This window comes from Prorops nasuta, unplaced genomic scaffold (genome assembly GCF_024137725.1).
Source record: "Prorops nasuta isolate Cenicafe-Biocafe unplaced genomic scaffold, Cenicafe_Pnas_1.2 PNAS00013, whole genome shotgun sequence".
Classification (NCBI taxonomy): domain Eukaryota; kingdom Metazoa; phylum Arthropoda; class Insecta; order Hymenoptera; family Bethylidae; genus Prorops; species Prorops nasuta.
Window position 1 is genome coordinate 2,130,862 of NW_027116810.1, and position 25,626 is coordinate 2,156,487.

Here is a 25,626-nt window from a genome sequence, read left to right on the forward strand (position 1 = left end):
AAATGAATCTATAAAATCAGGCACTGTTATCTTAAAATTGAGATTGATTGTACTAGAAATATTCCAAGTAATACTACTGCGTTTTGTTTTATTATACATGATAAAATCGTTGAATATAACCCGCTTACTAGTATTGTTAGAAATGTAAGTTAATGGACTAGATTTATATGTATCTTACTAATGTAGTAAGGGATAAAGAAAAAATAAATAAATAAGATATAATAAACATTTATTGATGTCATTCCTTAAAAACATTCCTTACAAACATTTCCAAAATTTATCTTATGATTATCATTGGGTAACTTTAAATTCTAAATTATTGTATCGTCCTCCAACATATAAGATTTTTAATGTATTCGCTGATGCAGCATTTTGAAGTTCTTTGATTAGTTCAGGCGACTCCAGTAATTTCATCATCCTTGAGGGTAGGAAGAACCATTCGTCTGTAGCCAGCTTCGCTATTAATTTCACTCCATATTTGGTCTTAATTTTCACTAATTCAGTGATTTGATACTCCTTATTCTCCTCAAAAGTATTCAGCTTTACGAAAGTCTTAGGTTTGTAAGTTACACTTGCAAGTGCAATGATCTTGGTTAAATCCATTTTTCTGTGAAAAAACATAGAAATTGAGAAAAGAAAAACATTGAAATAGAATAGCAAGAAAAGAGAATAATAATAAAAGAATAATTCTTACCACCCAAAAGAATTTCTGTGGTACAGCAAAGAAAATATTCGGAATATAGCTTTGCACTGGATCTTTCACCTTCTTGAGGCTTCTAATGAAAACTGACTGATTGAAATTTCCCGATTGCTAACAACAAGGGTTTTAAAAATGGTGGAAGGGATGAGATGCATTCTTATTGGAAGTTAATATTTGGGTGGTTGGGTATTCTTGCCCGCCCACGAAATTTGCGTCAAACAAGTCGTAACACGTTACAAGCAGTTTCTCCTGAATTCTTTTAATTGCATAATCATGTTGTAGACTTTTCTAAAGTGAACTAGAGAAAATTTGCGTTAAACAAGTCATGACACGTTACCAGTGGGTTCTCCAGAATTCTTTTAATTGCATAAACGTGTTGCACACTTTTCTTAAGTGAAAAGTGAAACGGGAAAATTTACGAGCACATTCCTCTCGATAGCTAGACATATAAAAAAATAAGAGAATATGAAAAAATCGGGGCTCTAAAGGGGTCATAAATCAAGTAACATTAGTCTAGACGTTTATTTTCAACAAGTCATGGCACGAACTCAGACGTCCGGTGCTCGAGCATATCCGTTCTAGAAGATATCTGCACACTCTACAATCAGTTCTCCAATCGCTAGAATGGTGCCAATGCAGTTTCTTAAAGTCTAGGTAAAAGTTGTTTTTTTTTTGTTTTACCTACCCCTCCAAAAAAAAATGAAGTGCACTGACACCTCTTTCCCTTTCTAATACCTAGCCTGCTTGTTAGATGGATCGTATGATATGCTTACCTGAAAAGCTAAAAATGGCTAAAAGATAAGTCAGGGAAGGCTATAAAAATTCTTAAAACTGTTTTTTATTCAATAACTAAAGTTTTACTATCAGTTACTCATCCAGTCTCCATGTCTCATCCTCCTCCTCCTCCTCCTTTTTCATCCACATCCTCCTCTTGAAGGCTAGCTTCTCTATAGCCGTATCCCGTGGTACCGCGAATGTATAATTTTAGTCAAACATCTTTTTTAAATTGAACTAGTTCACCCGTGTGCGTAATTACGTAATATTAAAATACCATTAGCGCGAAAGAAGATTAAGGAAGGCAGTCACCTAGCGGTGACTACTGGAACTAGCAATTAACTCAACCTAGTTTATCTGTGTAACAGAGCCGGAAAAAGTTAGGCTACGTAAGGTAACTAACCATCGACTTCGAAGGGTGAAAAAACCTTCCCTCAACTAGGGCCCCGTAGGATAACTTAGGTCCCCGTAGGATAACTAACAAACGGTACCATAGGGTGAAAAATACCCCCTCCCTAACCAAACTCGGTCCCACTATAAGGCCTTCCAACTGTGACATAGGGTGAAAAATACCCCCTACCTAACCAAACTCGGTCCCACTATAAGACCCTTTCCTTCCTCATCCCCACCACTACCATACTAAGAGAGTCTTATCCCCACCCATCCCCCTTCCACACCACAAAACAGCTTCCCCCACTCCCTGTCATCGGAACCGCATTGCTCCTCTACTTTCCATATTCAATTTTAAGACATTTTTATTCTCGAACAATTTTCATTTAAGCTTTTAGTTCTTATGGAAGAAATTAATGAATAAAAAATTCATTTTTTTTGCATTTTACCGGCCATTTTGGCAAATAAAGTATGTATATAAAAGTTCACCGTTAAACATCAGGAAATTTGTGCACCAATGGTTGATCAAATATTCATATATTTATATGCTTTATGCCTGAAAAAAAAGTCGTTAACTTCGTAGATGACAAAATTTTGACCATTTTTTTGCAAAAAAAGCACCACATTTAATTTGGTGGTTAAAATTTATGGATTCTGAGCCCGAGCTCTGATTCAACACACCTAAAAACATAAAGAATCGCACCTTAGACCCAGTTACTACTTCGTTAAATATCTGAAATTCAGCTACAAAAACAGTCTAAAATCGACCACCTTCGGTCATAATGGGTTAATTTGGATAGTAATAATTACTTTCCCATATTTCTAGCTCAAAAAATAAATTTCAGAACTGGCTCAATCAATGTTTATGTTAGTTATTACATAAAAATGTATTTATCTCCGAAACTATAGAAGATATCGAGTTATTGCTAAAAACCTTTTAGAAAGTAAATGAAGAGAGGCATAGAATAGGTTATGTAAAGAAAATAGATATCTGTTATAATTTCGGAAATAAATTTATTTTTACGTCGAAATAGTTTTTTTTTGGGTCCCGAAGGAATTTAAAAAAAAATAAAACTTGACGATACCGAGTAGGAAAACGTTGACTTAGATCGATCAAATGATTTTATAAAAATTTTAGCTCAATATAAAAAGTATTAGCACTGCCTCAATCCATAAAATGTAGGATGTATGATGTATCATTGAAGGTGCATCAGATGTGGAACATGGAAACTCATTAATCTCCGCAATTATAACAGATATCAATATTGTTTACACAACCTTTTCTATATCTATCTTCATTTGCTTTCTAAAAGGTTCTTAACGATAACATGATATCTTCTGTAGTTTCGGAAATAAATGAATTTTTATGTAAATGTTAATATAATCGTTGATTGAGCCAGTTCTAGAAAATTTTTGTTGAGCTGAAAATTTGGGAAATTTGTTTTTTCTATCCAAATAACGATTTTCAACACTGGAGAGGAAAAAATATATAATAATTCAAGGCAGTCTAATATACAGAGTTAGCCACATAATTCGCCCCAGTAGAAGAAGACCCGTTTGAACCGCATGGTGGGGGCAACGCGTAGGATTGGCCGGTGAGAGAAAGAGAGTGGATGTGTGAGTGAGCAGAGCGAGACATCAATAGTGTTCATGTCGCTTCTTTGTCACTTCTAGCAGTCTCTATTTCTAGACGCCAGGTCGGCTTGATCCATTGGCTGTTAGAGAGAGAGGCTAATAGAAGCGAGCGAGAAACATCGACGCAGCAGGCGTGTTAACATAGCAAAAGCATCCTCTTCTCTCTCTCTCTCTCTCTCTCTCTCCCATTTCTCTTTCATTTATAAAACACCACGTATGATGCTCAAAATCACGTACAATCTTAATGTTTCATGTGCACGCGTTTCCCAATATTTATTATTTAAATATTGAAAAGCGTAACATGTTTCGTCGAGGACAATTGCTTCTATTTTAAATGTTTAACTTGTTTAGTAATTTTGGTAGAGGGATGATGTTTTATCGATATAATGTTTATCCCATGAGAATAATTTACGTCTATTGAAATTTGCTGCTTTTCTGCACTATCTGTCAGTGTAAAATAGTCTAGCATGATATTGAGCATCTACGAATTACTTAAGCGACATTTTCAGTTAAGCATTGTTGCAAAGATGTAGGTTTTTCGTCATATTAAGTAAATAAAATCGAGAAAGTATAATGGGTAGAGCGAGAGAGAGAGAGAGTATCGTCTTTTCTAAATTTTATTCAATCAATTTTTTACGCTGATATTTTAAAGATGAGTACTGCTCTTGCCTAAGCTATCATTTCCACACCACCTTGCGGTAGATATCATGGCGCGTATTTTTTTCTACACTCAGAAAACTATTTCAACCTATTATCAGTTATATACTAAAATAATAAATGTAATTTATTATTATAATGAATAACTGCTAATGGACTGAAATATTTTTCTGAGTGTCAGTGGTTTCCCCGGTAGGCCTAATCCATTAGTCAAGTGACAACCTTAAAGTTATTCGAAATGCCTTCCCCTGTTTTCAACACAAAGGTTGGCTCTTCGAACAATATCTCGCGTTGCTCGATGCACCATGTCCGGCGTGAGTGATTCGAAAGCCACAACAATTGCATTGTGAACCTCCATTTCAGTACCCTCACGCCAGTTTTCCACCAGACGCTTGATGTATCCCCCACAAGAAATAGTCCAGCGGATTTAAATCAGGCGATCGAAGCGGCCCGGTGATCGGGCCACCACGACAAGCGTTGCCAACTCCGCCATTTTGATTATACTACGCTGTACAGTGATGTCAGTGATGCCAGAATCAAGCTTTTATCAACAAAAATAAAGTTAACCGCTAGCCAGCAGCATTATTGAAAATTTGAAGGGAAGAGGTATATATCCCTTCCCTTCAAATTTTCAATAATGCTGCTGGCTAGCGGTTAACTTTATTTTTGTTGATAAAAGCTTGATTCTGGCATCACTGACATCACTGTACAGCGTAGTATAATCAAAATGGCGGAGTTGGCAACGCTTGTCGTGGTGGCCCGATCACCGGGCCGCTTCGATCGCCTGATTTAAATCCGCTGGACTATTTCTTGTGGGGGATACATCAAGCGTCTGGTGGAAAACTGGCGTGAGGGTACTGAAATGGAGGTTCACAATGCAATTGTTGTGGCTTTTGAATCACTCACGCCGGACATGGTGCATCGAGCAACGCGAGATATTGTTCGAAGAGCCAACCTCTGTGTTGAAAACAGGGGAAGGCATTTCGAATAACTTTAAGGTTGTCACTTGACTAATGGATTAGGCCTACCGGGGAAACCACTGACACTCAGAAAAATATTTCAGTCCATTAGCAGTTATTCATTATAATAATAAATTACATTTATTATTTTAGTATATAACTGATAATAGGTTGAAATAGTTTTCTGAGTGTAGAAAAAAAACGCGCCATGATATCTACCGCAAAGTGTTGTGGAAATGATAGCTTAGGCAAGAGCATTACTCATCTTTAAAACATCAGCGTAAAAAATTGATTGAATAAAATTTAGAAAAGACGATACTCTCTCTCTCTTTCTCTCTCTACCCTTTATTAGTAGTAGGGCTAGACAGGACCTGGATGAAGTGTAGGTGAGGGCAGGTGAAGAGAGGTGAGGGGGTTATTCCAAATAAGGATCGAGCCATATATGGTCATGTCCAAAAAAAGTTTCGATCCAAATATGGTTATGTCCAAATATGGTTCGTGTCCGTTTTTGGGTGGGTGGGTGGTGGGTCCCCATGCCCCGCCCCTAAAAAAAGGCGCCGCCCCCCACCGCCACCCCTTTTTTTCAAAATCCCGCGCGTTTTTCCCGCCGCCGATGGGGGTAGAGGGTGTAAGAGGATGCGTACCTGGATGCGCGCCGCCGACAAGGCCCCGACCCCGTCGGCAAGGCAGTGAGTATCTTTATCAGCATGAAAGAGGTAAAATAGTGAGTATCTTTATCAGCATGAAAGAGGTAAAATAGTGAGTATCTTTATCGACATGAAAAAGTATCATGTGTATTGGCGTGCACAGTAGCATCACTAATAACGTGTGGATGCGTGACTTATCAATTTTTTCGTTGCAACGTTAGCAGGACACGTGTGTCATGAAAAAAAATTTTCGTAACTTTTTTTTTGCTCTCTCTATCTCTCTCTCCCTCTCCCTCCACTTTAAGAGAACATAATTGTCTGCACGAGTAAATTTCGATGAGCTGTGTGTGTGTGTGTGTGTAAGCGCACATGCATGCATGCATGAATAATGTAATCGCTTATGCATCAAAATGCATTTGCTGATGCATCGATACACGAACTTCAAAGACTTCTTATAAGGAATAATATATTCATTTATTCGTCAGCGTATGAACTTCCATCCGCTAATAAAGTCTAATTGGTTGAACATTGATGCAATTTTATCGTCGGCACGTTCAGAAAAAGAACTATATTTAACGAAATGAGGTCTAACAAAGTCTGCTTTATCAATACCAATAAGTTATATCCCCATTGTGTTGGGGTTTTGAAAATTTTTAAACGTCTCTTCCTACAAAGTCGTGATTATTATATTTTAATGTTAAAGAGCTTCAAAAAAGGGGTGTGTATATATAGTGAAGCTTTCTACGAGAGTAATGAAGTTATTGTTCTGTCAACGATCACGACAGTTTGGTCTTCAGCGAAAAAAAGTTTTTATTTAATCATAAAATTTACTGTCTGAGTGTGTAAAACAAAAAATGGATAAGCTACAAATAATAAATCAAGACATAAATGCTCCTGTTAAGTATTTACCTATAATTAATATAAAACAATTAAAATTGAAAAAGTTATATAAAGTTTCAAAAATTAAAAAAGTTAACACAACTTATGGATTGAGAATAGTTATAGAAATAGATTCAAAGTGGAGTATGTTTTTAACTTGATCTATTAGTTCTAAAATTATTGATATATCTGACAGATTTTTTTATCTTGAGAATCTGGCGAAAAATTCGAATCTTCATATAAAAATGTATGATTTAGATAAATTTGTTTTTGAAAGAAGAATTGTAGATGAATGTGAAAAAAAAGAGAAAGGAAAAACGAGTATGGATGAATGTGAAAAAAAAATCAATCAATAAAGGCAAAAAGTAAGTTAACAATTTTTTTTTATTATCAAGAAATTATGTATTGTCTTTTTTCTAATTATACAGTATTTTATTATAGAAGGAAACTCTGTAAAGAAGACAAAGAAGAGGTAGAAGGAGAAGATTTGCTGGACGAAGAGGAGGAGGGAAGAGGAGGAGGGAAGAGGAGGAGGAGGAGGGGGTGATTGAATTAAAAGATTCATCGGAATAGTGCATTGATTATTCATTTTATAGAAAAAACCTATACACTTTCTATGTATTAATTGCTAATTCTGGTAGATGTGGGTTGTATAAAAGCTACAGACCAGTCTCATTCGTTTTAAGCTTAAAGCGTAACGCACAGAACGCACTATCTGGTTTACAATATACAGATTTTTTTTGAATAAGAAAAGAAAAGAGACCAGAAAACAAAAAGAATTTTAATATCAGTATCAGTAAAGTGTTGTTATTGTTGTTGTGCTGAAAAAATTCGAAGAATATTAAAAATGTACGTTGACTTTCAAGGATTCAGATTAGCAGATAAATCATTTATTATTAAGGAGTTTGCTATTTTGGATAAAAATAAAGTGGGGTGTTATGTATTTTCACATCCTTTTCCAGTTAATAATTTAAGTGATGAAGAAAAAAAAACAGCTAGATGGTTAACAAAAAACCATCATGGTTTTAATTGGTCTGACGGATACATTGATTACAAATACCATAAAAATATAATAACCAAGTATATCAAAGAAAACAATGGAGTTGATGTTTATGTGAAAGGATCTGAAAAAGTTACATATTTGAAACACATTGTAGGTAATGTAAACGTTTATGATCTAGACGATTATAAGGATTATCGAGTAAAAGATTATGTCAAAGAAAATCTTCCACAATGTATAACTCATTCTGGTATTTGTGCTTTAAGAAATGTATATTTGTTTAAACAAAAGCATAATTAAAATTTTGTATTATATATATGTATGTTATAATTATCATAATAAATACAAAAATAACTTAGTGTTAAAATAATAATAATAATAATTTTTCCTTTACCACGTGTATAGAGGATATTGTTCTTTCTCATTTACATTTTTACTCATAGATATAAGTATACAAGATGTAGTAGACTTAATTGAAATCAAGAGTTTTTTTACTTTTTTCTATCAGTTAACAACCTTCAACTTCTTTATTCATGCTTGTTTAGACAGTAATTTAATAAGATGTAATAGACTCATTTGGACTCAATGAGTTACTGTATTTAATTTTATTTTTTTCTGGCACGTGTATAGAAGATAATAGTTTGTCAATTAACAATTTTTTTCTTTTTCCTATCAACACGTCTCTACAGTTTTTTGTTTTGTTTTTTTGAAGTCAATGATTTAATCAATTTAAATTTTCATTTTTTCTGGCACGTGTATAGAAGATACTAGTTTGTTAATTAACATTTTCCTTTTTCTTTCAACACGTGTGTATCTCTACAGATTTTTATAGAGGGGAACTCACCGTATAAAACAAGATGTTTGGTAGACTCGATAGTTTTTAGTTTTGCTTCACGGAAACAGTTTACATTTTAACAAGTGATAGTACATTTTCAACGAAAATGCAGTGCGGATACATTATGTTCTTACTTGCTGGATTTATTTCAATTATAATAAACGAAAGTAGTCAATATGATAAATTTATGAAAGATTTTTTAATAAAATTTGGATACGTTAATAAAATTAATAATAGTTCTAAAGCAGATGAATTAAATTGGATGAAATATACTAATGAAGAAATAGAAACTGGTATGACGTTATTTAAACAATACTATAATTTACCGCATGAGAGTTCATATAATGAAATAGTTAAATCTATGAAAGATGACAGATGTGGTGTAAAAGACGGTGTTTTAAATCTTAATCAAGAACAATTGAAATGGAATAAAAAGAAATTATATTGGCATTTTATTTTGGGATTACCAGACCATATTGCTACTACTGTTGAAATATTTAAAATATGGAGTAATATGACAGGTTTAGAATTTAATCATACTAATGAAAAACAGTATGCTGATATAATTATATCGTTTGAATATGATAATCACTATTATAAATTAGAACCAAACATCAAATGTTCTGGTCATTTAGCAGATAATGTTTTAGGACATGCTTTTCTCCCTGATAAAGATAATAGTCCTAGAGAAATTCATTTACGAAAACGCATAAATTGGTTTTATGGTTTGGGGGATATACCAGAAGAAAAACCGAGTCTTTTTTATGTTTTAATGCATGAAGTTGGTCATACATTAGGGCTTTCTCATAATAATGAGGGTAGACTAATGCAACCTACTTATTTATTTTTTAAAAATACTAATGAGAAATTATTTAATAATATTGACATATTAGATATACAAAGATTATATAATATTGAAAATAATGATAATGACAATCAAGAGGTTGATAGAAATAAAATTTCTACTACTATTGCTCCTTCTGTTAGCACTACTAAACCAACTACTATTGCTCCTCCTGCAATAACAGCTAAACCAACAACTAGAGTAATTAAAAAATCTTATTATCATCCTAAAAATGAAATACCACCAAAATTTGATGATGTATGTGAAACATCGTCTAAAGATTTTGTTTATTTAATTACTGATGGTACACTATTCATTATGTACGGAAAATGGTTTTGGCACTTTGAAGTTCATAGTAATAAAAAAAAAAGATATTATAGAAATGGAAAATTAATTAGAGATTTTTTAACATTTTTGCCGAGTAATTTTACTAGAATAACAGCAATACATGAAATAGGTGTTGGTAAAATAGTATTATACTCAGATAATAATATATATATATATTTGATGCTCTTACTAGAGAATTAGACTCAGGATATCCAAGAACATATCAACAATTATTAGGTAATTATGTTAAATATGATGGTGTTAAAGCAGCTGTTTTAACAAATTCTGGAAAAGTTTATATTTTTTATACTCCTAATTATGTAATGGAATTGTCCAGTTGTGAAGTATTAAAACCCAACAAATTCATCACAGTTGAAGCAGTTTTTCAAACTGAAATAAATTTTTATCAGAACTTTACATTATTCAAATATACAAATGGAAAAATTTATATAATACAAAATGATATGTATAAAGCCTATGATGAATTCATGGGTATAATTGTAAAGTCAGATAAATTTGATTTATCATTATTTAATATTGAATGTTCAAGTATCACTTTAGGTGAAAAATTAAAAACTCTTATGGTGAGGATGTTAACATTTTATGGAGATGATATCAACCATTATCATAATCTTAAAGGAAATTATTTAAACGATGATACTAATAATGATAATAATGATGATGATGAATATAATAATGATTTTAATGATGAATCATATCAAAGTATGAAAAGAGTATCCTTCGTTTCTGGACGTGTTAAGAGATTTAATTCATTTGCCGAAGTGCAAAAGTATAAAATTGATCAGGTTAAGAAAAATGAATTATAAGACAACAAAAATTTCATTAAAAACTAGTCAGTAATCGTTTAATCGTCAAGCATGAACGCTGTTCCTCGAGAGTAAGTAAAAAAATTGTCTTTTTTATTATTAATTACAGATATATTTGTTTAAAGGAAACCGATTCTTATTCTGGGAAGGCGATATCCATTAACTTCAAATATTCAAATAGCTACTATATCAATCATCCTTAGTCATATTGCAACAAATGACTTCATTGAATTTTCCGAAGAAACATGGAATGAGGTCTATAATTATCGTGAATATATTTATAAATTTTTTGATAATATACCTACACCCACTCTTCATCTACTTAGTGATGATACATCAATAGAATTGTTGGATAAAATTGATGGAATTGGAAAAAAAGTTAAATTTAATCAAGTAAATAGTGTTATTTATGTATCAAGTAAAATTTGTAAAAATATGTTATCTCTTTATCGTTGTATTAATATTACAACTCAATGGTTACAATTTAATTTGGATACAGTTTTACAAACATTTCAGGATTTTGTAAAAATGGCTCGTTCTGCTAAGTTTAAAAATTGTATTCTTGAATTGATTGAAAAACATACAATTTTTAACAAATATTCTATTGTACAAAACGAAATTTTATATTTTTATTTAAAATCAATTGTTTTATATTCCAGAACAAATTATATGTAAACAATTTTTAAGTGAAAAATAATTTTAGTGTATTTAATAACAATTGTTTTATATAAATATTGTAGTATTATAAAATAGTATACGTTATAACCTATGGGGTAATTTGTAATAAAAACTATTATTTATAATTAAAAAAAAATCTTAATTTATTTATTTATTCATTTTTTGATAATATACAAAATATATTCAAAAATTACATTTTTTTACAAATATTTTTTATAATTTTTATATAAAATCTCTCTCAGGTACTAGACAATACACATTCTACGAAGATGTTTTCCCCTATCCTTAATTTTATTGTTAGTAATTTTTTTATTTTTCATTAATTTTATTGTGTAAAATTATAATTTATTATGTAATTTTTCTAACAATATTAGTTAGTGGACTGTATTCAACTATACGATCGTGTAGAATTAAACAATAAGCGCTAGTATTCAAAGGTATATCTTTTTTACATTCAAAATCTATTCTAATGTCAACAGTACCATTCTTAATGGATTCAACTTGACGTGAACAATCAATGACAATTAAAGGCGCTATATTCTTAAATTTATTAAGAGTTAATAAATTATCCTCTTGTAATCCGTAATAAGCAGATTTAAATTTTGAATACATTAAATATAACAAACTATAGTTATTTTTATCAAAATCTATGTTTAAGTTGTCGTAAGGATATGATTCAGAGTTAAGATAGAGACGAACATTTGATATATTACAATGATCAAAAATATGAGATTGATTTGATATTTGATCTTTTCGATTTGTTTGTAATGCTAATATTATAAAACGTGGTTTTTCCAGTTGAGTAGATGCTTTCACAGCCCAAGTATGTTTGGTTGAAGATTGTAAAAGAGGATATTCATATAAATCCCAAGTTCGACAGTTCATAGTAACAACATTTCCATTTTCAACAAAACGTAGAATTGCTAATTTATTCATTTCCTCCAATGTAATATGCGGTATTTTCCATTGAATTTTAGTTAATTCAATCGATGCGTTAACTTTGGTGTTATCATACCCAGAAAAGAGAGAATTCAAATCGTTTCGAGATCGAATTAGTATTAATTCTTGTCGGGCATTTATTACAATGTGATTGTAATCTTCGCAAAATCCCAATAACATTCGTAATGGTACACAAAAATTAAAAAATAATTTTTTATCACTCGTTGTATATTTTAAAGCATCATGACACCAACCTGCATTTTCTACATAATTTTTATTAATACTGCCAACTGATAGATAATTTTTAATAGATGTTGTAATCCCAACATTTCTACATTGATCTATTTCAACACCATCCAATTCATATCTAATCTCATCGAATAGAAATGCCATACAATTATTATCAAGATATATTTCATCTTTACCTTCGTCAGTTCTTGTTACTTTTCCTTCTATGTAGAGAAAACTTTGACTTGGTAATATATATAGATCTTGATGTTGGATTGGAATTCTAATTTCATCATTGTTTCTCAAATTTGTATTGGCATAAGGATTATATCCATGAATTTCAATTTTTGTTATTCGATTGTCCAACACGGGTGATTCTTGAATGTCTAGTATGTCGATCATTTTTCACAATGTAACCTAATGATTGTAGAAATTTAATATTTGATAGATTTAAACCTCTTCTACTAAGTTGTACTTCCGATTCACGAGTTGCTCCAGGAATGAGAGTTGAAAGATGATGTTTTTGATTTTATATAAGCATTTTACTTATGCTTCTTTTTAATATGTAATCGAACAGTAATTTCTTCACTACGAAAATTAACTAAATTATCATTTTGGTCCAAAATACGTATAATTAAATGATTTATAATTTTTTGAGTTACCGGGAGATATATTACATTTGGTGGTATCTCAACAATTTTATACCCAGGTGGTACAATTGGTGCAAATTCATGAATTGTGTGCACTAACGATCCGTTGCTATAGGCTCCTGTTGTAATACTACAGCTTATTCGCAAAATGTTCAATTTATTAACGTTAGTAGGAAAGTCTGATTTATGCCATTTGCTTGCCAAAATTGTACGTTTAGTAAATCCAAGTAAAGATCCGATACTGTTGGATTTTTCAAAATGTATATCATAAATGCAGAAGATTTCACTTTTTAAAGTTGTATTATTACCACGTATCGTAATTGGATAATTCTCAATATTGTCTGGATTTACCTCATTTGCTGACAGTGACTCACGTAAAAAATCATTCAATGCTTCTATTTCGTACGAACCATGATGAATATCTATATTCAAATTATCGAAATAAAATTTATCGTTAGTTGCGTCAATATTTGGTATAGAATTAAAAGCTTCAAAACTAATTATACCAAGTTCATAATCTTCATCATTTTCCAATTCAATAGATGGAAAATAATAAGATTCTAGCTGTGAGTTTGTATCGTTTAATGTTAACGTTATGGACATTTTAAGGAGACTGAAGAAATATAATATGATAGTTCTATATATTTTCACGAAGAAACTTAATACAAAGGTGACCACAATTTTTTCAGAAAAATGCTGATATTGTTTATAATTATATACGATTTTTGTATTTTCACCAAAATAATCTATTAATTCTTTCGGTGGTTTTAAATTTCCAAACTAATCAAAATATTTAATATTATCTCCATTTTTTATATATGCAACCCAATGAGTACCAGATCCTTCTTTATTATCCAAATTTACAATTGCACATTCTTTCTTACGAATTTTTTTAGGTAGATTTGTACGCATATAAACACCTCGAAATCCTGGTACATTTTTTAACATTTTCTCCAGATATATATTGGTTGTTACGTCATTTATTTTTTTTTCTTCTTCCTCTGTTTTTTTTATTTGTTTTCTTAATCCACGACCTCTCTTATAGGGAGCCAAATAAAGTCCTTGTCCTTCAATTGATTTATTATGACGTTTTAATTCTTCCAATCGTTTTCGTGCTGCACACATTAGCATTATTCACTACTTTACTAATACTAGCAGCACCACCAGCTAATGATTCAACGGCTGAAAGACCTGCTAAAATAGGTGCTAAAAATGGTAAAAATCCTCCTCGTTTTGCACTTGGAATAATTCTCTTCTTTCTCTTCTTCTTTACAACACCCATACCAAATTTTCTTTTTGTTTGCATTGCTCCATAGACAGCTAAAGCAGCTGCACGTTCTGAAAATTTAGCGTCTTTAGCAGTTATACGTTTTTTTGCACTTTCAGCAAGAATTCGATCAGCTTCGTGTCGCTCTTTCAGATCACTGTTTTTTGAATATGCAATGTCATGCTCTTTACAAGCAGCATCAAGTTGATTAACACCACTGTCTCCTCTTGTCAATCTTTTGTTTAAATGTGTACCTGGTCCACAAAATTGATACCCAGGTATATATAATTCAAATGGAAGAGCATTAATAACACTATTAACTAGTCCTCTACCTCTTTTTCCTTTTGTTTTAAAATTTGACATTCACGACAATCTTTTACAGCTGGCGTAGGACCATCAATATGACTTCGTGACCACGGTTGATTATAATGTTTTGTACACGAACGATATTCTATAATTTCATTATCATATTTTATATGGTCAGGTAATCGATTCCACAAATATTTTATTTCATGTGAATAATATTTTGTAAGAATCACCTTTGGTACATACTTTAATTCCTCTTCTGTCAAATCACCAATACGAGAATCAATCACTATTATGATCATGATTTAAACTGACTGACTCACTCTCTTGAGTGCATTCTCTATATATACCCCTCAACTAACCTTGAATTGTAGTATAAAGTAAAAATGAATTTTATAAAGCAAAATCTACGAATACCAGTTTATAATATAGATAATAAATATTCAACAAGAGCAGAAGAACAACGAAGACTTGGAATATTATTACCTAATACTATCAGAGCATTAGTATGTGGTCCATCAAATTGTGGTAAAACTAATGCAGTTCTTGCACTTCTTCTCAGTCCTCACGGATTACGCTTTGAGCATGTGTATGTTTATTCTAAATCATTAAATCAACCAAAATATTGTTTCATACAAAATGTTTTTAATAATCTAAAAGATATAATTAATTATTATACTTTTACCAACAATATAGATGTTATTCCTGTTAATGATAGTATGCAAAATTCTATTTTTATCTTTGACGATGTAGCCTGTGATAACCAATCAATAATTCGGGAATATTTTTCGATGGGTAGACATTCTCAAATTTATTGTTTTTATCTTTGTCAGACTTATGCTAAAATTCCTAAACATTTAATTCGTGACAATGCAAATTTTATACTAATATTCAATCAGGATAATACAAATTTACGTCATATTTATAATGAACATGTAAATAATGATATGTCGTTTGAAAATTTTTGTGATTTATGCTCAATATGTTGGAAACCAAAATGTAGATTTTTGGTAATTGACAAGGATAGTCAATTCAATAGTGGAAGATATCGTAAAGGTTTTGATGAATTTATAATTATCAAATAAAAAATGGAGAGAGAGAGAGAATAGAGAGTGTCGCATGACAAAAATATTAAAACGTACATGATGTGGTTAATTGAAGTTAGTTATATTGTATGTGGCAAAGACAACACATCATGGAAAAACAAACCAACAAAAGTGGTAGTGAAAATATGAGAAGTTTAAAACAGGTAGAGAAAGTGAATAAAGCAATTGTTAATGCTAGTAAATCAATACGAAAAAATCATCGAGCACTGAAGATGGGTCAACAAGAAGATAGGATGAAAGTTATTAAAAGTTTAGAACCTATTATTCAACCACTACAGAAAATAGTTAATACAACAGATGAAGATAAAATATTAATGAAAATGGAGCCGAGAAAAAAAATACGTTTATTAAAGAGAATCCATTCGGAAACATCTACTCCAATAAAAGAAGGTCCGTTGAAGAGGATTCATCCAGAGTCATCTACTCCAATAAAGGAAGTTCCGTTGAAAAAAATACGTGAAATTAATTTTAATTCAGAAGAAATAAATACAAATCGTCATACTTCAGCAAATAACGCAATTGAATTAAATCGAAATTTACATGATACATCTCCTACAAATGATAATATAATTAATTTAAATGAAAGTTTTAACAATCAAACGATTGAAGAAGAAACATCATTGCCCATGGAATATATATCAATGGATGAATTACCTGTTTCAAAACAATATGCTACAATACAATCAGCTTATTCAAGAGAACTACTTCTAGGACAACATGAAACAATTGATGATGTTTTTGGTATATACACCGATCCTCGTGATAATAAATTGGTAACGAAATTCCCCGTTACGTATGCAAGATACCGAATAAAAAGTATGAAAGCTACCGAACTGTGGATATTATTAATCCCTACGTTACCGACTCGTGAGATAGGCTCACGAGTGGATTATAGCTAACGTCAAGGATAGACCCCGTTGACAGGCAGAGGCCCGGATGAAAAGACCGGCGCTCCAGTAAACGATGTCCAGGTTGTCCTGAGAAGTAAGGCAGGGCCATGCCAAACAACCCAGGCAACCTGAGATAAGGAGAAGCGGCCTCGGGGAGTCCTAAATGAATGACAGTGTCTATAAGTCCCCACGAGGAGGGGAAATAGAACATCGAGTCTGGCTTGAACGCTGGTTACGCGCGTCAAGCAGGCTGCGCGAATGTCGTGCGCAGACTGCCATAGCGGTCAGTCGGAACGCGACCATGGGACTGTGCTGATGTGTCCGTGCGTGCTGGTGAGCGCGTGACGCGGCACTCAGACAGCCATGGGTCGGTTCGCGTACGTGAGGCGTGTGCTATAGGCCAGCCTGCACGTACGTCACGACTGGATACCGGCCAATGCATAGTGGGTTGTGCAGGGGCGTAGTTAGCCCGTTGGAATGTGTCCCGGTGCCCTCCGTAATCCCATAGGCTTGCGCTATGGCTGGACGGGCCGCGAACATTGCCTCCGTGGTGGTCCGCTCCTGGCAGGCTCTATGCTTGGCAAATGATACCGCATGTTCCCGCACTCCTCACCACCACCTGGGTGTGGGTGGTGAGGGATGAATGTATGCTCCTCAGCAGGTAGGTCTGCGAGGCTCGGACTTCCGTAAGGAACCCTCCCCTCTCTCCACGACCTGGCATACTGAGCAACCCTGGCTACCGCTACAGTCCATGTGCATGGCCGCAGGGCTGTATAAGATGCATAGAGAATGGGGTCGAAGGACCCAATTGATAATGTAGGGTTGTTGGCCACCCAACTGACCAACTGGCGCCCTGATACCGATAGAAAAGGACGGGCGAAGGTAATGGGAAACCCCGTAGTGTGAGTGGCCCCTCACACTGACGGGAATAACCTTACAAATTATATTTGGGAAATAAAATCTTTCATATTGATTTTAATGATGTTATAACAGTAGGTGAAAAAAGGTATCAAGGTACTAAAGGATTATTTGAAGTTTTGTTAATAAAATAACCTAATGAGACACTCTATAACGATGAAGATTTAAAACAATATAAAGATATATTACAGTATACAAGTGCACGTAGACGAGGTCATATACCCGGTGAACACATTAAAAGTAGTAGAGGAGATAAATGTATGTTTATTATAAAACCACTCTTTTCTAAAATAAAAGGTCAAGGTTTATGGGTTACTTCTCCCAGTATGCTGCTCAATAGAAACAATAACATTGATTATGTTCATTGGGATGATCCTACTCTTTGCATCAAAAACTGCAGGAAACAATTCACATCAAAATGAAATAATATCTATTATTGAGGAGCTTAAAGAGGCTGGATTTATAATAAATTAAAATAATTTTCATATTTTCAATCAGTATCACGATGACCATCGATGTGTTTGGTAAATCTCTAAATGAACGATACCGTTATCGTTCAGTGTCAAGAAAAAGACCTAGAATAGATAATCCTATTGTAGGAACAGCAAATCAAAATGAATCTTTAAACATTAATGGAGGTGAATATGATGCACACAAAAGACGAATTATAAATTTAGGTGAACCATTAAACCATACAGATGCAGTGACAAAATCATATGTTGATACAGAAGTTAAAAAAAAAGAAAATAATGAAGATCCAACAAAAATTGATAAAGTATTTTTACAGAAGGAAATTTCAAATAATATTCAAAAAATTGATTTGGATACAAAAATAAAAGATTTCAATGAAAATTTGCAGAAAAAATTAGATGATTTTAATAAAATAACTACTAATGTACAATTACAGAATGATAAAGTAAAAAATGAAATAGAAAAACTTGATTTGAAATATAAAGCAAAACAATTTGAGGAAGATTTTGACAGGAAGAAGAGTGAAATTGAAAAAATGGAGAGTAATGTGAAATTGTTGAGTGATAGTGTTAAAAATGAAATTAAGAAATTAAATTTGGATGAGAAGAAGAAAAAATTCGAGGAGGATTTTGACAGGAAGAAGGGTGAAATTGAAAGGTTGGAAATTAATGTGAAAACGTTAGGCGATAATATCAAGAGTGAAATTAAGAAATTAAATTTGGATGATAGAGTGAAGAAGTTTGATGAGGATTTTAATAGGAAAAAGAGTGAAATTGAAAAATTGAAAAGTAGTGTATAATCGTTGAGCGAGAAGCTTCAAGATGAAATTAAAAACCTAAATTTAGAGAATAGAGGAAAAAGATTCGAGGAAGATTTTAACAATAGGAAGAGCGAAATTGAAAAATTGGAAAGTAATGTAAAATCACTGAGCGAGAGTGTTAAGAGTGAAATTAAAAATTTAAACTTGAACGATAAAAGGAAGAAATTTGAGGAGGATTTTAAAAGGAAGAAGAGAGAAATTGAAAAGTTGGAGATTGGTGTGAAATCTTTGAGTGACAGTGTCAAGAGTGAAATTAAAAAATTGAATTTGGATGATAGAATAAAGAGGTTTGAGGAAGATTTTGGTAAGAAGAGAAGCAAAATTGAAAAATTGGAGAATAATGTAAAATTGTTAAGTGAGAGTGTGAAGAGTGAAATTAAAAATTTGAATTTGGACGATAAAAGGAAGAAATTCGAAGTAAACTTTAACCCGAGTGCGAATTTACGATTGGTTATTGCTTGGCGAAGCCTTGGCACCGGTCTTCGGAGACTTGGCCGATGCTTGGCAAACAATATTGGACATGTGCAGAAATGATAAGATCGGCAACAGCTTGGTTCGGTTACTCAGCCAATGGTTGTCTGACAATACTGGCACAAGCTAAGTATCAAGGCTGGCCCAGAGACATTTTCGAAGTCAGGCTTTTCCTTGGCAAACAATATTGGACATGTGCAGAAATGATAAGACCGGCAATAGCTTGGTTACCGATACTAAGCCAATGGTTGGCTAACAATACTGGGCCAAAGATAATTTCGAAGTTAGGCATTTCCTTGGCAAACAATGCTGGGAATTGCCAGAATTAATAACACTGGCTAAAACTTGGTTACCATTACTAAGTCAATGGTTGTCTGACAATACTGGTCCAAGGATAATTTCGAAGTTAGGTTCTTCCTTGGCAAACGACGCCGGAAATTGCCCGAATTAATAACACCGGTCAAAGCTTGGTTACCATTACTAAACCAATGGTCGTCTGACAAAACTGGTCCAAGGATAATTTCGGAGTTAGGTTCTTCCTTGGCAAACAATGCTGGGGATTGCCAGAATTAATAACACTGGTCAAAGCTTGGTTACCATTACTAAACCAATGGTCGTCTGACAATACTGGTCCAAGGATAATTTCGGAGTTAGGTTCTTCCTTGGCAAACGACGCTGGAAATTGCCCGAATTAATAATACTGGCAAAAACTTGGTTGCCATTACTAAGTCAATGATCTTCTGACAATACTGGTCCATGGATAATTTTGAAGTTAGGTTCTTCCTTGGCAAACAACGCTGGAAATTATTGTCAGAATTATTGGCAATAACTTGGTTACCAATTCTGAACCAAGATTGTTTTTAATTGAGAAAACTGGTCCATGTTCCACTCTAGATCCAACCTTAATAATTCTTCTTCTATATTAGTCTTTACTAAAATTTTATAACTGGGTAGTACTTGACTAGAAAAGAATCACCAATAGTGAAGTGCCATTGTTGTTTCGGAGCTAATTATTTTTTAAATTCCAATTATGAATTTCATTCCTTCTATTGGGTTGACAACTAAGTAAATCAGAAAAGTATAAAATATAAGTATACGAAATAAAGTCAGATTTACTTAACATTTCATTTATTATGTATAATTTTATACATAATAAGAAATACATCCCAGAACAAACGAAAATTTAGACTCTTATTCTTTCACTACGCTTCACTTTAATCAGTTTCTTTAATAATTTAAATAGGAAAATGTTAATAGTAACGGCATAGTAACGCTTTAGGGAAATCCCACAATAGCAAGCTATTAGCAATTATTTGCAAGGGCTAACGTAAATTTAACGATTTTACATTTTTTTCTCGCTGTGCATACATAAGTCAATAATTGTTTAATATGAAGCGTAACAAATGCTTAGGGACAAATCCCACAACAATATATGTTAGCAATTTCTCACCTTCTTACAACATTCAATTAACATAAATAAAATGTTCTTATCTTTTGTTATTTAAAAAATGCTTAACATTAATTAATTTAATACAGTCTTTTGAATAAAAATTTTAAAGTTTATAATACTTATGTTTACATTAATATAAATTCAAGAGGAAGATCGCAAAATTACTATTTCAATGAAGTAGAAAAAATGCTTAACTTAAATGCAAAATAAAGAGATCTATATGATTTTATGCAAAGTAAAGCAACAGTAGATTATAGAATAATATAAAAATATGTTCTTGCGTCTCATTTTTAATTTTCGCACTTAAAGAGGAGGACGCTTGGAGCGAGTGTGCAAGAGCGATTGGGTGTATTGTTTTGTTGTGTGTGTGTGTTGCGTGTGAGTAGTTAGTCGTGCGAGATATGAAGTTAAGGATGGACGTGACGGTTCTGAACATGCGATAAACGGAAAGGAAGGAAATAAGGAAAGGAATGAAATAAGGAAAGTAAGGAAATAAGGAAAGTAAGGAAGGAAGGTAGGTTAACTCTCTTATCAATTACACACGGGTAATTGAAATATTATTGAGAGGTGAAAGGCACGTACATCATTATTATTAAGGTATGATGGTGGGTTGTTACTATTGTTAAGGTATGTGATTCAAATTTGTATGGGGAATAACAAGTATATAACAAGTATTTTTTATAACAAATTCCCACTCCCTCGCATTAGGTTATTTAAGGTAATACATCGAACAAAATATAAAACCAGAATTGTTGAACTGTGCCACAACTTTCTACGAACGCAGCTTTTTTCCACCTTCTCTATCGCATGCTCCTGAAAGCCATTTGCTAACTGCAGTTTTGATCTCCCCTGGATTAGTGTGATGAATATCAACAAGAACTTCTGAAAGAATATATAGATATTTGTATATTGAATGTTGAAAATGCTAATAAACATTATTAGGTGTAATTATTTATACATACCACATTAAATCTCAAATGTTTTAGTGACACTAAAGTTTTCTTTTCCTTTTCCTTTAATCTGTCGTCCACATCCACTATATTTTAATTGGACATCTTTGGCAAGTAAACTTCCTAATGTTTTTGAAACTGCATCCTTAACATTTTTTGTTGTGTTTTGCATTAGTTTAATCCATAGTTTCTGTGAATTTATTTATCATTAATACATACATAAAAAAAACAAATAAACATGTTTCAAATCATTTTCCTTACCAATGCATCACGTTTTTCATCACTTGCAAGAGCCAAATCAAATTCAACAAAGTCATTATAGGTTTTAATAGGTAGATTTACTCCAATTTTGGATTTGCATTTAGTCAAAGTTTCTCCTTTTTCTCTCAAGCCTTCCAAGTTTACCATATTGTCTACTATTTCATTAAGTTTCTGTTCCAGATCATATTTCATGCTTCTTTGAAAATTTGTAACAGCTTTACTTAAAGTTTTAAATTCTTGCTTTAATTCATCCAATTTGTCATGCAGACTTTTATCTGTATCTTGTACTACGACTTCTTGGTTTACACAATCTAATAAAAAATAATAAGTGGAAAAGGTTTAAAATTGATATAAGACTTATATAGGATGCCGAAAAATCTACGGAAACCGCAAAAATGTCAAAAAATACTGTTTAAAGTGCTGAAAGAGATCTATTTACCGATCTTAATAATTTAACCTTGGTTGGCGTCGACAAAATCAGGGCAAGGTCATCTTGGACGTTTTAAATGGAACCTTTAATTTAATATTGCGAATTTTGAAAAGAGCTTTTGAAAACACTGTAATATTGTGGAGATTTAAGAGTTATGCAATTGTTTTGAATTCAAGGACGAAGGGCATGTCCTACGAACGGTATTTAAAATGTGGATTATTAAAAATATTATATCTCGAGAAATAGCAAAGCTACGAACCTCCAACTAATGGCAATTGAAAGGTTATAATAAAAGCTTCTTCCATAGAGGGTGTCAAATTTCGTATGATGTGCCCTTCGCCCTTGAATTAAAAAAAGATGCATAACTTGTTAATCCTTGGAATATTATAGTGTTTTCAGAAGCCCTTAAAAATGTGTTTTTTTTTAATTTTCACGGTAGTAATATATTTACACATAACTTCTAAGTAACATTTGTTTTCGAGTCAACAATTCATCTGTTAGATCAGTCAGTCAGCAGTTACTAGTGCAAACCTCACAATTAGTAACTGTCATAACCAAATTATTCTTAAAGTAAACAAAATCTAACGATGCTAGTATAATAATAATAATTAACAGTTAATTTTCTCATTGTTTCCAACGCTTAGTCCCACACGCACACACTCATTCACACTATTGCTGCTACGCTTCGTTTAAACTAAATTCATTAATTTAAAAATGAAGAATTTTGAAAAGGAAAGAATCATTACAAAAATTATAATGAAGAATTAATCAATTTCGATACCTGACATAGCAACACTTAGAGAAAATCCCACAATAGCAAGCTATTAGTATTTACTAGCCAGGCAACGACGGCTAATATAAAATTAATTTAAACTATAAATAATAAAGTATAAAACAGTATCTCTTTTGCTTTTAACGTGTAGCGTAATAATTACTTTAGGGAAGGTCCTACAATTAATAATAATTAAGTAATTTGTTACACTAAAAAAAAGATCGAAAAAATTTCGTTATGAGACGTAATAGTCTTTCCTTTTTACAAATAATACTGTCGCCCCTGACGTTCGTAAGGATTGGAAAAATGGCGCTGATAATCAATATGGACATGTAGCATTAAGCGATCCCGTCTGTGAGATCTTGCAGAAGTTCCTCCTAGGTATATTCGGATAGGATGATCATTAGGATCTCCCCGCAGTACTGTCTGTATACATCCAACTGTCTCTCTTGTTATATTATAGCATCCTTCAAGGTCCAAAATTTCCAAATCTTTACAGTGTGCTATTGCTTCGCAAATGTCAATATCGATTATGCCTTTGTTATCCCTACAGACGACGGTTTTTAATTTGCGCAATTCTCTTAAGAATAATGCACCAACGCTAATATGAAGAAAGCTCATATTTAGACTTTCTAGATTACTTAACGAGCCTAAAGGTTCTAGAGCGAACTGTTCTCTTACGTTAGTGCATCCAGTTATATCTAAACTTTTTAAATAACGCATAAATTCCCCTATTTGTCCTATAAAAATGTTGTCTACCCATCCGCAAAATTGTACAGTGAAGTCTGTTACATAGATAAATCTCTGTGGAATCGATATTTCAATGTCTAGTCGGTTAGGAATTATCTCAAAAAAATCCTGTATATTTCCATCATCGTCATCGTCAAAATCCATATCCTCAACATTTTCTGAGCCTTTGGGGTTGCAATAGAGAAAACTAAGAACTTGCATAGATACACCAAGACTCTCATTACTAGTTAAAGCGTGTAAAATTGAGTTATCAAAATATTTAGGATGAGATATATGCAAAACAGATAAACATTGAAACGCTAGGATAGCATTGACGAGGTGACAACTCCTAACATGAGATTCATCCAAACGTAATGTGTCTAAATTTCGAAGACCCATCAACGCCAGTCCAGTAATATTTTCTCCGATGGATTCAAAATGCGACAATTGGCAGTTATTAAAGGCTCGATATAGATCTTGATCGATATATCCATCACATTTGCCCAATTTAAATATTTTCAAGGATGTAATTCCATTTGCGAGCTCTCGTATTGCAGTCGGTCGTATAGTTACTTTCAGTAAATCTAATTCTTCCACAAATTTGGCACTGTTCATGAGTATGGCGATAATCTGAGGCTGTAACGTAGCGGATAAATCTGTATTTAACGTTTCTCTACGTAAATTCCCCCCAGTGCGTTGAATTAACCAATAAATTGCTTCTTTTGTCACACTCCTGCTCAACCAACGCCAATCTTCCAAATTTAATGTGGTAATATGCCTATACGAATTTTGCATTGCAGCACGCCACTGACGACAAACTTTTTCCATGCGAGCCCTATCAGTATAAGGCAAATAAGACGCTATCTTTTGAATGACTTCATGTGGTAGCTTGAGTCCCTCCGGAGGATTCCATCCAGGAAATGGATCAATTCTTTGCCTAGTTGCTATCAGATTAAGGTCATACCAAGAGTCAGATCGCAATACACGAATAGTTCGATTATGCAGTACTATCGGTGTTTCTTGAACCTTATTCAGAGCGGTAGTTGTTAAATCAGCTGTTGGGAATGTAACAAAGGCGGTATTTCCACTTTGTTTTCTTCTAACAACTGCATGTATTGCGCCATAATCCTTAAAAACTCTTAATAAATCCTCCTTTTTAGTTCTAGGATTTAATCGAGTTATATAGAGTCTTCTCGATGGTACAATTCCTGAAGATGAACCTGCGGTATCCATATTGCTTCTGGTGATAAAATTTAAGTTTGTGTTACATTATTAACGCATACATATATTGTATTGACCCCTGGGCTATTTCGATGTACTATTGCAATGTTTATTTCAAAATAGTGATGGTACATTAAGCTCAGACCAATCAGTCAATGCATAGCATGTCTAAATGATTATTTAATACTATAATTGTAAATTCATAAAAGAAGCCATAAAAAAATTACTTGATTAACTGTAAGAAAAAATTAAAATAATATTGGTAAGATGATCGATATAAACGGTATTGTCCTATAAGTAACGAAAAAATGAAAAGGACATAAAAGACTATTTTAGGTTTATGGCTAACTATTACTTAAGGGATAATCCCACAATAGTAATTAAACTATTAGCAACAGTTACCTGAAAGGTAGTTAGTATTTATAATCGTTCAACAGTTTTTATATCCTTTCCTGAGGAAGTAGTCAGTATATTATTTAAAAAAAAAATGTTCATACTGGTAAACAATCTACAGGTGTAAGAATTAAATTATACTGTATCAAGTGAATTCAATTTAATGCAATAATCTTATTGCATACGATTTTTCATGCAAATT

At 32.6% G+C, this 25,626-nt stretch overlaps 2 protein-coding genes across 2 annotated transcripts; one reads left to right on the forward strand and one right to left on the reverse strand.

The window, feature by feature from the left end:
• Positions 1–11,500: 11,500 nt before the first annotated feature.
• LOC136777975 (uncharacterized) lies at positions 11,501–12,721 on the reverse strand. The gene has a single exon (XM_066734553.1). It carries the CDS (start codon positions 12,719–12,721, stop codon positions 11,501–11,503), a length of 1,221 nt encoding a protein of 406 aa, XP_066590650.1.
• Positions 12,722–15,737: 3,016 nt separating this feature from the next.
• LOC136777976 (myosin heavy chain, clone 203-like) lies at positions 15,738–19,281 on the forward strand. Its single transcript, XM_066734554.1, has 4 exons — positions 15,738–16,389; positions 18,017–18,231; positions 18,316–18,715; positions 18,773–19,281. Exons 1-4 carry the CDS (start codon positions 15,738–15,740, stop codon positions 19,279–19,281), a joined length of 1,776 nt encoding a protein of 591 aa, XP_066590651.1.
• The last annotated feature ends 6,345 nt before the right edge of the window (positions 19,282–25,626 follow it).

What these genes read in the sequence shown, in the direction of transcription:
- LOC136777975 (XM_066734553.1), bottom strand. Translation starts at nt 12,721, where the DNA reads ATGATCGACATACTAGACATTCAAGAATCACCCGTGTTGGACAATCGA.
- LOC136777976 (XM_066734554.1), top strand. Translation starts at nt 15,738, where the DNA reads ATGGAAAAACAAACCAACAAAAGTGGTAGTGAAAATATGAGAAGTTTA. An exon ending in AACAATTGATGATGTTTTTG is followed by an intron (nt 16,390 to 18,016) that starts GTATATACACCG and finishes GTTATCGTTCAG; the next exon opens with TGTCAAGAAAAAGACCTAGA. An exon ending in ATCCAACAAAAATTGATAAA is followed by an intron (nt 18,232 to 18,315) that starts GTATTTTTACAG and finishes GAAAATTTGCAG; the next exon opens with AAAAAATTAGATGATTTTAA.